We start from the raw sequence: 14,047 nt of genomic DNA, 5'->3' as shown, positions 1-14,047 counted from the left end.
GAGATCAACAAGAAATAAACTATTTTAGCCTACTCTCAAAGTACTTTCTGGTTCCCTGCACATGACACAGGGTGGATATAAAATAAAGTAATTTACATCATCTATTAGGAAGATTCCACTTTAAGTTTGTTTTAAACATAGTGTTTATGGTACACATAATTAGTTTAACTTTTTAAAAATAAATTATTCAAATTGAACATATATTTAAGTTATTTAGTATGTAGGCAATGTAATAATGTCAACTTTGTTGAAAATTAGTCCAGCATTTCAACACTATTGTGAACGCTATTTGTCACTTTTGATTTACTGGCTCAGAAAAAGTGCCTTTTAATCTAAAGTTTTATTTCCAATTAAATATTTTTGGAAGATTCAAAATACTTTTCTCTAAACAAGTAGTCCTCAACTTATGACTTCAAAGGAGCTTAAAATTTATGTTAAGTGAGATACCTGTTAAATGAATTTTACGACCTTTCTTGCCACCATTGTGAAACATTGCAGTTGTTAAGTTAGTAACATGGTTAAGTGAATCTGACGTCCGTATTAACTTTATTTGTCAGAAGATCACAAAAAAGGATCACATGACCCTGGGGCACTAGAACCATCATCAATATGAGCCAGTTGTCAAGCATCCAAATTTTGATTATGGGGATGCTGCAACAGTTGAAGAATGGTCATAATTCATTTTTTTAATGATGCTATAAATTCAAAGTCATTAAATAAATTGCTCTAAGTAGAGGATTACCCGTACAATATATTCTGATATAAATATACTATTATAAACCTATTATTAAATTGATCTCATTTGGATAAATTTAACTGATTTTAAAAATGACTTACCGACTCCATGTAAACTCCATTGGTAGTGGATTTGCATCAGCATTACACCTGAGCAAGACATTCTCTCTTCCAATATACCAGTTTCCATCATATCCAGTTACTGTAACCTCAGGAGAATCTACAAACATACATAATTATATGCAGTTGCATAAGCCATTATGGAAGTACTTAAAATTAAGTCCAGAGTAAAATCTAAAGAACAGACAATTTTAATGAAGAACACTTCATTTTATAATTTTAAAGGCTTATACTACTAATACAAAATAATCTTTTATCTGTTAACTGCCTAAATCAAACTACCTGCAGCAACATCTCTAAGATAAAAACATGTAAGTTGGTTCCTAACAAATCATAACTTTTAAAAACGTGATAGATAGAATAAAGTAGATATTTTTTGCACACAAAATCTGATAAAAGTTGATAATGTTTTTATCAAGATCCATGATAAAAGGACCAGGTAGTAATTTTATTTTTTTTATTGTGTTGTTTTATGGATATATTAGAAACAGACCCAAAATTAGTCTGATTTTGTTTCTCTGAAAGGAAACAAGAAATAAGTTTCTTTTGATTGATAACTTATTTAGACTAAAAATTTTACAATGCAAGATCCAGCAGAAATAATTAGTTGTAGACAAATATGTTATCTTCAGTATATGCTAAACAGTTTTGTGTTCATTCATAATATATGTTCCATATTGTTACTTTCAAACACAATATAACTTATCTAAACAAACATTTTGAATCAATTTCATTAACTGAACTCTTTTGAGATTTATTTTAGTACGTTCAACCTGAATATTGCATCTCAAAATTTGGATAACTAGGGAATCAAAAGACAGCTGTTGATGTGCAAATTAATTCCTAAGGCCCAAAACAAAATATATTCTCAAAAGCACATTAAACATGTTTAATATCAAAACAGACAATTCCAAATTAGTCATAGCCCCTATTATTAGCAAGTGCCAATGCATCTTTATGTGCCTATAATAAAATACATATTTAAAAAGTTACTCTATTTTTATGTAACCTAAATGTTTATGTTTTAAAGAGTCAGTTTGATGTAGTAGTTAAGATTCTCGGCTAGAAACTGGAAAAATGTTTGTTCTAGTACCACCTTAGGTACAAAACCAGCTCAGTAACTTTGGGCCAGTTATTCTCTCTTAGTCCTAGGAAGCAGGCAATAACAAACCACTTCCAAAATCTTGGCAAAAAAACTGCAGGAACTTGTCCAGGCAGTCATCAAGTATCAACATTTATTTAAAAAGCATCAAATAATAATAATGTTTCAATATCTTTCAGATCCATTTGAAGCTGATTAAATTAAACATTATGCTAACATTCATAACTTGAAATAGTTTTACAGAAAGAAAAGTAATAAGTAGGGTTGGGCAAGCCGAGGCCCTAAAATGCAAGCCTCCATCTTACAATGCTTGAAGCCCTTTCTGAACTACAATAGCTGAAAATCAGAATAGCTATTATCATTCTAATTCATGAAATGTATGAAAGAACAGATTTGAGTTTGTATGTGCATGTGTGATATATTATCCCAAACCAAGAAAAATATAGGAAATTTTTTCTCATACCCACTTGTGAGACCTGACCCATATATTATAGTATAAGTCTGTCCAAAAAAGTAGGTGTACATACCAAAACAAAATATATGCCTACTAATATATAATTACTTACATTGAATATCAAGCACATAAAGCATTCTTATCTCTTTTTCCAAGGCTGGGTGCCTCACAATACAAGCTATACGTCTTCCTCTAGCAAAGCGGGTAGGAACAAGCTTATACTGGCTCTGCACTGTGACTGTTTCATTTGGATACGATGTTGAAGTGGATTCCATTTCACCAAGACCACCTTCCCAGAAAACCTCTGCAGCTGGTTTTCCAGTGGCTGCAGTACAAATGGCTGCAACTGTCTGATTGGCACCATCTATTAAAGGATTTGGTCCCTTTGTTAAGCTCACAGTTGGTTCAACTACAGAAAAAATACAAATAATAATAATAATAATAATCAAATATTTTAACTATTTTAAAAACTTTTCAAGATAAGAGTATGTGGAACAATTTCCAGCTTCCCAACATTCCCCTCTGACTGTAGTTTCTGTTCCACAGAAATGAACCATCTTATAAGAAATGGATGGCAAAATATTAACATTAGTTACAAGACTATGGAAAGTTATACCATTCATAATAGACTCATCCTCTTCTGAATTTATATAAAATGGAAAATGTCTTGCAATATTCATATGATGATTGATATCATGGATATAACTGTGGATAAACTATAATCAATACTGTTTCCCTGAAAATAAGATCTCTCCAGATAATAAGCCCAATCGGGCTTTTGAGTGCATGCACTAAAATAAGCCCTCCCCTGAAATATTGCAACACAGCAGCAGCCATGAGGTGCCCACGCTTGCCACCTCCTGCACCTCAAAAATAATAAGACCTCCCCAAAAATAAGCTGTCTTATTTTCAGGGAAAGGCGGTAGTGCAAATTTTATTAGATATTGAAATGTGTCTGTTATGAGCCAGATTGAATTAATGAAATGTGTTTTAAAAAGACATGGATTTCTCTTATCTTTTCTTCACTAAATTACAATCTGGTATCTTCATTCTGTGGCCAGTTATCTACAGTGGGGCAAAAAAGTATTTAGTCAGCCACCAATTGTGCAAGTTCTCCCACTTAAAAAGATGAGAGAGGCCTGTAATTGACATCATAGGTAGACCTCAACTATGAGAGACAAAATGAGAAAACAAATCCAGACAATCATGTCTGATTTGGAAAGAATTTTTTTGCAAATTAAAGTGGAAAATAAATATTTGGTCAATATCAAAAGTTCATCTCAATACGTTGTTATATATCCTTTGTTGGCAATAATAGAGGTCAAACGTTTTCTGTAAGTCTTCACAAGGTTAGCACACACTGTTGCTGGTATGCTGGCCCATTCCTCCATGCAGATCTCCTCTAGAGCAGTGATGTTTTGGGGCTGTCGCTGGGCAACACAGACTTTCAACTCCCTCCAAAGGTTTCTTATGGGGTTGAGATGTGGAGACTGGCTAGGTCACTCCAGGACCTTGAAATGCTTCTTATGAAGCCACTCCTTCATTGCCCAGGCGGTGTGTTTGGGGTCATTGGCATGCTGAAAGACCCAGCCACATTTCATCTTCAATGCCCTTGCTAATGGAAGGAGGTTTGCACTCAAAATCTCACAATACATGGCCCCATTCATTTTTCCTGTACACGGATCAGTCGTCCTGGTCCCTTTGCAGAGAAACAGCCCCAAATCATGATGTTGCCATCCCCATGCTTCATAGTAGGTGTGGTGTTCTTTGGATGTAACTCAGCATTCTCTCTCCTCCAAACACGACAAGTTGTGTTTCTACCAAACAGTTCTATTTTGGTTTCATTTGACCATATGACATTCTCCCAATCCTCTTCTGGATCATACAAATGCTCTCTAGCAAACTTCAGACGGGCCCGGACATGTACTGGCTTAAGCAGGGGGACACGTCTGGCACTGCAGGATCTGAGTTCCTAGCGGCGTAGTGTGTTACTGATGGTAGCCTTTGTACGTTGGTCCCACCTCTCTGCAGGTCTTCATTAGGTCCTCCCATGTGGTTCTGGGATTTTTGCTCACCGTTCTTGTGATCATTTTGACCCCACGGGGTGGGATCTTACGTGGAGCCCTAGATCGAGGGAGATTATCAGTGGTCTTTTATGTCTTCTATTTTCTAATTATTGCTCCCAGAGTTGATTTCTTCACACCAAGCTGCTTGCCTATTGCAGATTCAGTCTTCCCAGCCTGGTGCAGGTCTACAATTTTGTTTCTGGTGTCCTTCGACAGCTCTTTGGCCTTCACCATAGTGGAGTTTGGGGTGTGACTGTTTGAGGTTGTGGACAGGTGTCTTTTATACTGCTAACAAGTTCAAACACCTGCCATTAATACAGGTAATGAGTGGAGGAGAGAGAAGCCTCTTAAAGAGGTTGTTACAGGTCTGTGAGAGCCAGAAATCTTGCTTGTTTGTAGGTGACCAAATACTTGTTTTCCATCATAATTTGCAAAAAAAATCTTTCCAAATCAGACGTGATTGTCTGGATTTGTTTTCTCATTTTGTCTCTCATAGTTGAGGTCTACCTATTACAGGCCTCTCTCATCTTTTTAAGTGGGAAAACTTGCACAATTGGTGGCTGACTAAATACTTTTTTGCCCCACTGTATATCATCATTGGATTTAACTCTCAACCCTTCAAATTAAATTGTGAACTCTGACAAGGATTGTTCTTATCTCCTTTATTCTTTGATTCTTAATTTCTCCTGTTAGAAGGTGACATGGTGGCAGTTGACATTGAATATAAATTACACTTATTTGGCAGTGATATCTTGGCTACCCTTGGCAATTATATAATTAAACTTGTTGAAATACAACAATATTGTTTATATTTTGTAATATACTATTTGGAGTAAATCTGTAAATGCCTTTGGGTCCAATTCTTACTATATATTATTGTAGGAGATTAAGTCTAAGTCCAAGAAGTTAGAATTGTTAAGAAAAAGTCCAAGATATACTTGAAAATCTGGCAGGCTAAAGCTGCTGTACTCATTAAGTAACTGCAATTTGATCAAAGATGTTCTGAGGACATTAGCCTGCTGTAATATTTTCATTAACTTATCCATCTGTATGAAATATGTAATGAAAATTAACACTGAAATAATCTTTCAAAGGTACATTTATTTTGATACAATATTCACCTTACTAATGTTAATCTTACTGTAAAGAATTAATGGGAGTTAAATTAATGACTATCAAATTAAATGTCACTGAAATTATATCAGTACATTTAGTTCTACTTAACTCAATGTTTTGTGATAAACTTTTGAAGAGAAGTGAATCCAATAATTTTATAGAATATATAGAATATGTAAATGCTATTTTAATTACTTTCCTCTCTGGACCCATTCCGAACATAAACATGTAACATCTTTGAAATCATGGCAGCTATTGTCATTTAGATATATTAAAATCAGAACTACAATTTCTTGCTTTGAAAACCTGGTTATTGAACTATTACAATTTGATTTTGAATCACATGAGAAGTTGACATTGTGTTATAACTTAAATCAGAAAACAGTGAAGAAATAGTTGTACCAGAATGGTCGGATTAAACAAAATATTTTAAATTCATTGATTTTTTAATGTTTTTTTTTTTTTTGTGAGAGGTATTTTAAGTTTAATTTGCCTACAGCATATGTTTAGCAACACATATACCGTTTCCCTGAAAATAAGACCTTCCCAGATAATAAGCCCAATCGGGCTTTTGAGAGCATGTGCTAAAATAAGCCCTCCCCAAAAATATTGCAACATAGCAGTAGCCATTAGGTGACCACGCTCATCGCCTCCTGCACCTCAAAAATTATAAGACCTCCCCAAAAATAAGGCCAAGTGGAAACACGGTAATTAAAATGACACTAAATGAAACAGTATGGTCAGGATGCTTTAGCAGCTTTCAAGGGATTTGCAACGTTATCTTTAATAGATGCGAGCCAAACAATACAGTAATATTTATTCGGTCAATAACCAAATTTAAAAGAACAAAAACAGAATGAAGCAAATAAATATAACAACACACTAACAACAGAACAAATCACAGAATACAGCACTCACTATTCTAGCACTATGTTAATACAATTTTTGGATGAACAATGATAACATTAGTTAAGTATAAAATAAAAATTGAAAACTATATAGCCCCTGACAACTATTAGTTTAAGTTCAAAAATATTGTATCTTGTTTTCACCAGTTACACAAAATTTAGCTACTTTAACTATGCTGAACAGATGCTAACAATTCAATTTTGTAAGTAGTAAAAAGTAGAATGAAAGTAAGCTCATCTATCATTATCTGTTCTGTAATAGAAATAATTGAATGTCCAAGTTGGAAAATAATTGTTTCAGGTATCTAAAAATGGAGTATACTAATGGTTGAAAAATGCAATTCATTTGAACAGAAAATGTTATTTCAGGTCTGTTGAACCTCGTCAAAGTGTTGGTGACTAAGAAACTTAATTTTTTGAAATAATACCAAATAAAAATATTAAAATTAATTCATAATAACAATAAAGAATTTAAGTACATTTATTTTCAAATACTTCTCATGTGTACATATTACTAAACACAGGTGATGAAAGGATGGCTGTTGTCCTGATGCAGTTATACTTCTTTTAGAATTCACTTCATTCCTTGGGAGTACTTTTGCTGGGGCAAAGGTCCAATGTCTTTGCTGACCAAAGAAATATCACGGCAAATAAATGTCAACAGTGCAAAGACATCATGCGAAGACTAACACTGCTCTTACTCTAAACCTGCGTGGATTTGATCCAAGATATGTCATGTCACTCATCGTTAACTTCCTTGATTGTTTTAAGAACTTCTTTCAAATAGTGAAAAGCAAACTACCTCATATCATACCTAGTATCAAAACAAGGAGCAATTATTTCTCCTTCCAAAGTGAATAGCTTCTAGGCCCCCACATAGAATGGGCAGAATAAAGTTTAGTTCTTTCCTAATGGCTTTTTAACATTTCTGCAATATATCTACAAGTTCTTATATTCCTGTGTTGCCATGTATTTGTTCAAATATAGCTTTCTAATAAAAAAGCCTGAAAAATGCTCGTTATTCAGCACAATGAAAGCAGAGGTTCCTGAGCATGAGATATTCTTACACTCTCTGTCATCTCTGTTCTCTTGTGCCTGTTTGAGTACACCCTACCCCCACCCCCCAGGAGCATATTGAAAGACATAAAAATAGGTTCAAGTAAACAGATGAGGGAGAAAGGGCGTTGGTACTTACCTGATACGCCTCTTCTCATAGTGGGGGGAGGAGTATCCAGGATGGGTGTTGACTTTGTCCTCTCATGATTGGATGAGTCAGATAAGCTCTTTGGGTAACGCCCCCTGGCCGGCAGGACTACCCATTCTTTTGACGAAGAGCTCCATCCGACTCGTTGCACCATTCACTCCAGACTCTTAATTCAGTTCTTAGCTTTTATCGTCTTCAACATCAATATTTATATAACTTCATAAAACTGTGAACATAAAACTTAGTCATACAAACATAGTCAGGGAGGGACTGGATACTCCTCCCCCCACTATGAGAAGAGGCGTATCAGGTAAGTACCAACGCCCTTTCTCCATAGTGAGGGGGGAGGAGTATCCAGGATGGGACGTACCAAAGCCTGCACGTCCCTAGGGAGGGAGACCCCAGAGGCCCCATGTCCCCCGCTTGTGCCAGTTGAGGCGTGGGCTCCGCCCTGTGAACCACCTGCAACGCCCTGCGTCCAAGAGGCCCTGCGTCCAGGAGGCTTTTGCCCTGCGGGGTAAAGGAGTCCAGTTTATGGTTCCTAGCAAAGGGAGAGGGGGGAGCCCACGTGGCTGCCCTGCAGATTCCGGCCAGGGCTGTCTGCGTGGCCCAGGCCCTGGATGTGGCTGCGCTCCGCGTGGAGTGAGCTGTGATATGATTGGTGTCTGAAAGCCCTGTGATTGGTATGCAGTGGCAACGCAGGTTTGCAACCACCTACCTATTGTGGTGGAAGTCACCCTGTTACCCAGGCCCCTATTGGAAGGAAACAAACAGAGCTTCGGATTTCCTGACTGGCCTGGTTCTCCTGAGATAATCCTCAGGGCCCTCCTTATGCCCAGAGTGAGCCCCTTCTTTCCCCCCCCGTCTGGACAGAAGTTGGGCAAATCAGTTCCTGGGTTTGATGGAAGCAGAAGCCCACCTTGGGATGAAGGGCGTAACCCCACTCTGTCTTAGTGGGGGAAGCAGAGACCCTCCCCGGTGGAGAGCTTGCAGTTCATATATCTGCCTGGCGGGGGGGGATGGCCACCAGAAAGGCCACCGTGAGAATCAGGAACTTAAGGGAAGCTGTTCGTAAAGGCTCAGATGGAGCACCTATTGGAGCGTCCCCTACCCTGTGTAAGTCCCAGGAATGGTACTTGAACGCTGCGTGCGGTTTGGGGTTGGAAGCCCCCTTGAGGGATTGTCTGACCACAGGAAGGTGAGTCGAGCTCTGGTTCCTGCCACGCAGGACAACTGGCGAGAAGTCTGGGACCTGTCTCCTAATTGTGTTAGAAGCTAACCCTCTGTCCCGGCCTGCCTGGAAGAGGTCCAGAATCTGAGGCACTGAGGCCTGGCTAGGATTGTGCCCCAGGGAATAACACCATGAGGCAGAGGCCTGCCACATGGAGCCATATATACGCTCTGTGGAAGGTGTGCGGGCAGTCTGGAGTCTGCATCACCCTGGGAGGGGGGAGGGTCTTTCCCCAGGATGCTCCGTTCCAAGAGCTAAGCGGTCAGCTGGAGCCATTGACGGTCTGGGTGCTCCAGCGACCCCTGGTTAAGGGATATTCCCTCCAGGGGGAATCTCCATGGCCTCTCCGTTGAAGGCGACTGGAGCTCTGCAACCACAGTCTCCGGGGCCAGAGAGGCACCAAGAGAACCCCTTCTGCCCCCTCCCGAAGGGTTTCCCATATGACCCTGGGGATCAGGGGTAAGGGCGAAAGGCATACCGACAACCCCTGGTCCAGGGGCTTCGCAGATCGTCCGCCCCTTCTGCCCCCCCCCCATGTCTGGTACCTGGAGATGACCCTCAGGAGCTGAGCGTTGAGGGCGTGGCGGATAGGTCGATCTCCGGGTGTCCGAAGCACTCTGCCATTTCCTTGAAGATTGCTGGCTGCAGCTTCCGCTCCAAACTGTCCCCTTGGTCCGGCTGAGCCAGTCGGCTCTGATGTATCCCACCCCTGCTATATGTTCTGCCCTCAGCGAAAGTTGTCTAAATTCATAGGCTATCTGAGGTGCTTCTGCGATCTCTCATAGTCGGGCATCCCATTCTGAGTTTGTGGTGGGTTCTGGCATGGGGACCAGCCTATCTGACCCTTTTTTCCCCCCCGGCCATAAGGGTGCTATGATTCTATGGCTAGGATTAGCGCAGAGATATTCTGAATGTAAACACCGATGGAGTTTAATGGGCGGCCACTAGATTGTGTGTAACGATGAAGAGAGGGAAGCTAAGGCTCACAATAAGGCCTGCCACAAAGGTAAAATAATAATAATAACAAGAATCACAACAACAATAATAATAATAAAATGAAATACAAAAAGGGGGGGCATCTTCCCGCCTGATAAAACCAAGAAAGATTAAGGAAACAATTGGTCCCTTGCTGGGAGAAAGTGGCCCGAAGGTGACGGGCAGCAGGGGTAGAGCCGAACTATTTAACTCGTGCTTGGCATCTGTCTTTACCAGCAGGGATAAACTATCCAACCTATCAAAAACAGCACCCCAAATTCAGATTAGGGACCCAAGATGAGATAGGGAAGAAATGGTAGCCTGTCTATCTTAGGCAAGGTCCAATTCCCAGGACCGGGTTACACCCCAGGGATCTGAAGGAGCTGGCGGATGAGATCTCCAAACAACTGAAACTATATCTATCAGAGCTCCTGGAGTACCGGAGAACCACTATAGAATTGCTGATGTGATTCCCCCCCTTCAGAAAGTGAGAAAACCGGCTCGAGAGCCCAAAGCCAACATGGGTTTGTCAAAAACAGATCATACTAGACTAGCCATAATGAATGTTGTGTTTTATAGTTAATTTTTTATTCACGTTTCTTTTATGTCTTGTTTTGCACTCCCTTCCCCCATTGTTGTAAGCCACCCTGAGTCCCTTCAGGGAAAAGGGCGGCCTATAAATGTTCAATAAATCTAAATCTACAAATCTTCTTAGATTACGGTGACAACCCTAGTGGACCATAGGAATGCCATTGATATAGTTAACTTGTACTTCAGCAAGTCCTGATAAGGTAGACCATAACCTGCTACTAGATAAAGTAGAAGACTGAGGATTAGACCTAGTCACACCAGGTGCCTTGGTAACTGGTGCACACACCTATACTCCTCAATGGGACTGCCTCTTCATGGAGGGAAGAGTGCAGTGAGTCCCCCAAGGCTCAGGTTGAGCCCAGTACTCTTCAACATCTTCATCAGTGATTTGAATGAGGGTGTTAGGTGTGTAAGCTAACATTTGGGATAGCAAAATAAATGCCATGATAGTAGTACTGTTTCTTTAAGAACTGCTGTTATCTCAAGCGGTCATGAGAAGGAGCCAGAATGACTGTTAGCTCTCTGTTTGTTAAATGCTGATGGGGGGGGGGTCATCAGGTTAGCAGGTGACCCCGAGCTGGCAGGAATAGCCAACACTTCAGAATACAGGCTAAAGATACAGAAGGATCTTGGTACCCTTGAGCATTGGGCACTACTTAGGGAAATGGGATTCAAAGAGGTAAGGTTCTACCTTTAGGCAACGAAGGTGAAGTGCACAGGTACAGAATACCTTGCTCCACAGTAGTAACTGTGAAGGGGATCTTGGAGTCCTGGTGGACCACCCTTTAATATGAGCCAGCGGTGTGCAATAGCTGCCAGAAAACCTAACACAGTTTTTGGCTGCATAAACAGAGGAATAGAATCAAGCTCCCGTGAAGTGTTCATTCCACCTTATAAGGCCTTGGAAAGGCCAGATTGGAATTCTGCATTCAATTTGGTCACCATGATGTAGAAAGGATGTGGGGGTTCTAGGGAGAGTGCAGAGAAGAGCAACAGAGGGATCAGGCTGGAGGCTAAGGCCTATGAAGAACGGTTGCAGGAATTGGGCAGGTCTAGTTTACTGAAAGGAAAGACTAGTGGAGACGTGATAGTAGTGTTCCAATATCTCAGGGGTTGCCACAGGGAAGAGGCAACCTGATTATCCTCCAAGGCATCTGAGTGCAGAATTAGAAGTAATGGGTGGAATCTAATAAGGAGAGAAGCAACTTAGAACTGGGGAGAAATTTCCTGACAGTTAGACAATTAATCAGTGGAAGAACCTGCCTCCGGACGTTGTGAATGCCCCAACAGTGGAAGATTTTTAAGCAGCTGTTGGATGGTAATAGCAATAGCAGTTAGAATTATATACTGCTTCATAGGTCTTTCAGCCCTCTCTAAGTGGTTTACAGAGTCAGCTGTTAACCATTGAGCTACAGGGCTGACTAGTAATGATAGCCATTTGTCTGAAATGGTGTAGGAATTTCTGCTTAGGCGAGGGGTTGGGCTAGAAGACCTACCAGGTTCCTGCCCCTTCTGCTATTGTATTGCATAGTATTGTATTGTATAGCATTTGCTCTTTGCCTATTCACCCCCACCCTTGGAAAGCCTTGGGGGAGGGGGGTAATCTCTAACCTGATTGGAGGTTCTTCTGTCTCTTCCTGGGGGCTGAATACTCTTCCTTACGTGGGGCCCCTCCCCCCTTCTTTCCAAATGGTTTTGCAAGGCAATTGCCATCGCCCCGCCCTCAGAACTTAGCCACAAAAAACAGCTTTTGTTTTGCCTCCTACTCAGGGACTTCCCGCCCCTCCCCCCTCCTTCTCCTACTCAAGGAGAATTTTCTTAAGGGTGAAGGAGACTTAGCCCCCCCCCAAAAAACACAGCTCTTGCTGGAAGCCTTTTTCTGATGGCATTCTCGCCAAGTCTCTTTCTCCTCCTTAAAGGAGTGTCCTTAAGGGTGGGGGGGGGGGCTTTTCCTGTTACTATGCAGTTAGAAAGGGAGAGAACGGGCTTTTAGGCAGGATTTCTGAAGCACCAAGCCGAAGGGAATCCTCCTCTGGGAGGTGAGGAGTTCTCAGGTTGGGGGGGGGGGTTCGTGCAGTCTTGATTCATCTAGGAAGTAGGGGGGGGGGGATCCACCGCCTGCCTCTAACTCCCTTAACAAGCCTCTGTTGGCCCTTTGCTGCATCCCCCGCCCTTGGCTAATGCCTCTGCGATGGTTTCTCACCTTTCAAGGGCTCCACAAGCCTCCGGTTGTGGCTGGAGGGCTGAGAGTTGAGGCTCTGAGCTGCTGGGGGCAGCCATCTTGGACCATGTGGTTTCAAGATGGCCCCGGCTCCAAATTCAAACGGCTCCTCCTTGCTGGAGCACATGGAAATGGCTTTTGCCTTTGCAGGCTTGCCATGGCTGCAGCTCTCTCCCCTGTCTTCCGCAGCTCTTTTTAAGCCTTTCCGGCACTCACCTTGTCGGCTGCCAGCACAGGTGTTCCAGGGTATTTTAGCCAGCTTCGTGGCTCAACCCGAGGGGAGCAGAGGAGCGCTTCTGCTCCTGATTAGCCTCTGCATTAAGGGCTGCTTCTAGGAAGCATATTGCCCTCTCCTCCTGCCTGCCCGGCAATTGTCCTCCCTGAGTGACTCCGTCTCACTCAGTGGCCAGGGCAGCGTGCCGCCCCAGGGGGCTTGTGGCAGTCCAGTCCTTGCAGGAGGAGGCTGTGTTCGATGAAGGGAGGCAGGATTCGCCGGATCCAAGTTTATTTTCCTTACTCCTTTGTAAATTACTGGAGTTACTGAGTAGTGCAACTTTTCCTTGAGGAGATGAGTCAGAAGAATGGGTAGTCCTGCCGGCCAGGGGGCGTTACCCAAAGAGCTTATCTGACTCATCCAATCATGAGAGGACAAAGTCAACACCCATCCTGGATACTCCTCCCCCCTCACTATGGAGAAAGGTAGGATTTACTCAACAAACTTCTGAAAGTAAAGATCACTGCTTCCCATCTGGTTCTGCTTGTTCTATGAGCTGATTTAATATTCTGTACAACTCAGTGCTAGAGACTACTTTGCTCACGGAGACATAGGGCTGAAATTTCCAAGCTCTCTGAGTAGACTGGACTTAAGTCAGTGCCTCTTCTGTTACCTCAGTCTTGAACTATCATTATGTTAGACATTCCTTGGCTCTTCTCTGTTATACCGGGTACAAACCCATTCTTTTTTATATATTGTTACTTTGCTACTCCTCAATTTTACTGCTTATAGTCTGGTGAAAGACAGCAGGAAAACTGATTCACATAACATTGCTATGGCCTGAAGGGCTTGAGTGATTCCTTGGCCCCTAAGAGAATCCTGACCCCTGAAGAGCTGCTAAATGCTGGAGGTTGTCACAACTGGAATACAAGCTAACTGCTGAAGCTTGACGTCTGGTCTGACTGTTGGGACTGATGCTGTTGGAGGACTGCCATAGTTGATATAGTTCAGTGCCTAATCTATCAAGAGGCTTGTTGACTGAAGTAAACATTCTTTCTTGTCCCGTTGTCAAAAAAGAATAGATACAAACATTAATAGAAAATAAATATC

At 41.5% G+C, this 14,047-nt stretch overlaps 1 protein-coding gene across 4 annotated transcripts in view; it reads right to left on the bottom strand.

Annotated features, from left to right (window-relative positions):
* NECTIN3 (nectin cell adhesion molecule 3) overlaps positions 1–14,047 on the bottom strand; it is a 74,231-nt gene that overhangs the window by 21,092 nt on the left and 39,092 nt on the right. For all 4 annotated transcript variants that reach the window (XR_015697483.1, XM_087721440.1, XM_087721439.1 and 1 more), the window contains exons 3-4: positions 2,524–2,820; positions 838–955 (exon numbers count right to left, since the gene is read on the bottom strand). Coding sequence is in view for 3 of the 4 variants with exons in the window: in XM_087721440.1 (XP_087577566.1) it covers positions 838–955; positions 2,524–2,820 (415 nt within the window). In the remaining variant the exon portion in view is untranslated. The remainder of the gene's footprint in view (positions 1–837; positions 956–2,523; positions 2,821–14,047) is intronic.

Source organism: Thamnophis sirtalis, unplaced genomic scaffold (genome assembly GCF_051295495.1).
Source record: "Thamnophis sirtalis isolate CommonGarterSnake01/CBP01778 unplaced genomic scaffold, rThaSir2_p1.2 scaffold_8, whole genome shotgun sequence".
NCBI classification, from domain to species: Eukaryota; Metazoa; Chordata; class Lepidosauria; order Squamata; family Natricidae; genus Thamnophis; species Thamnophis sirtalis.
This window is presented reverse-complemented; position numbering and strand designations above follow the sequence as displayed.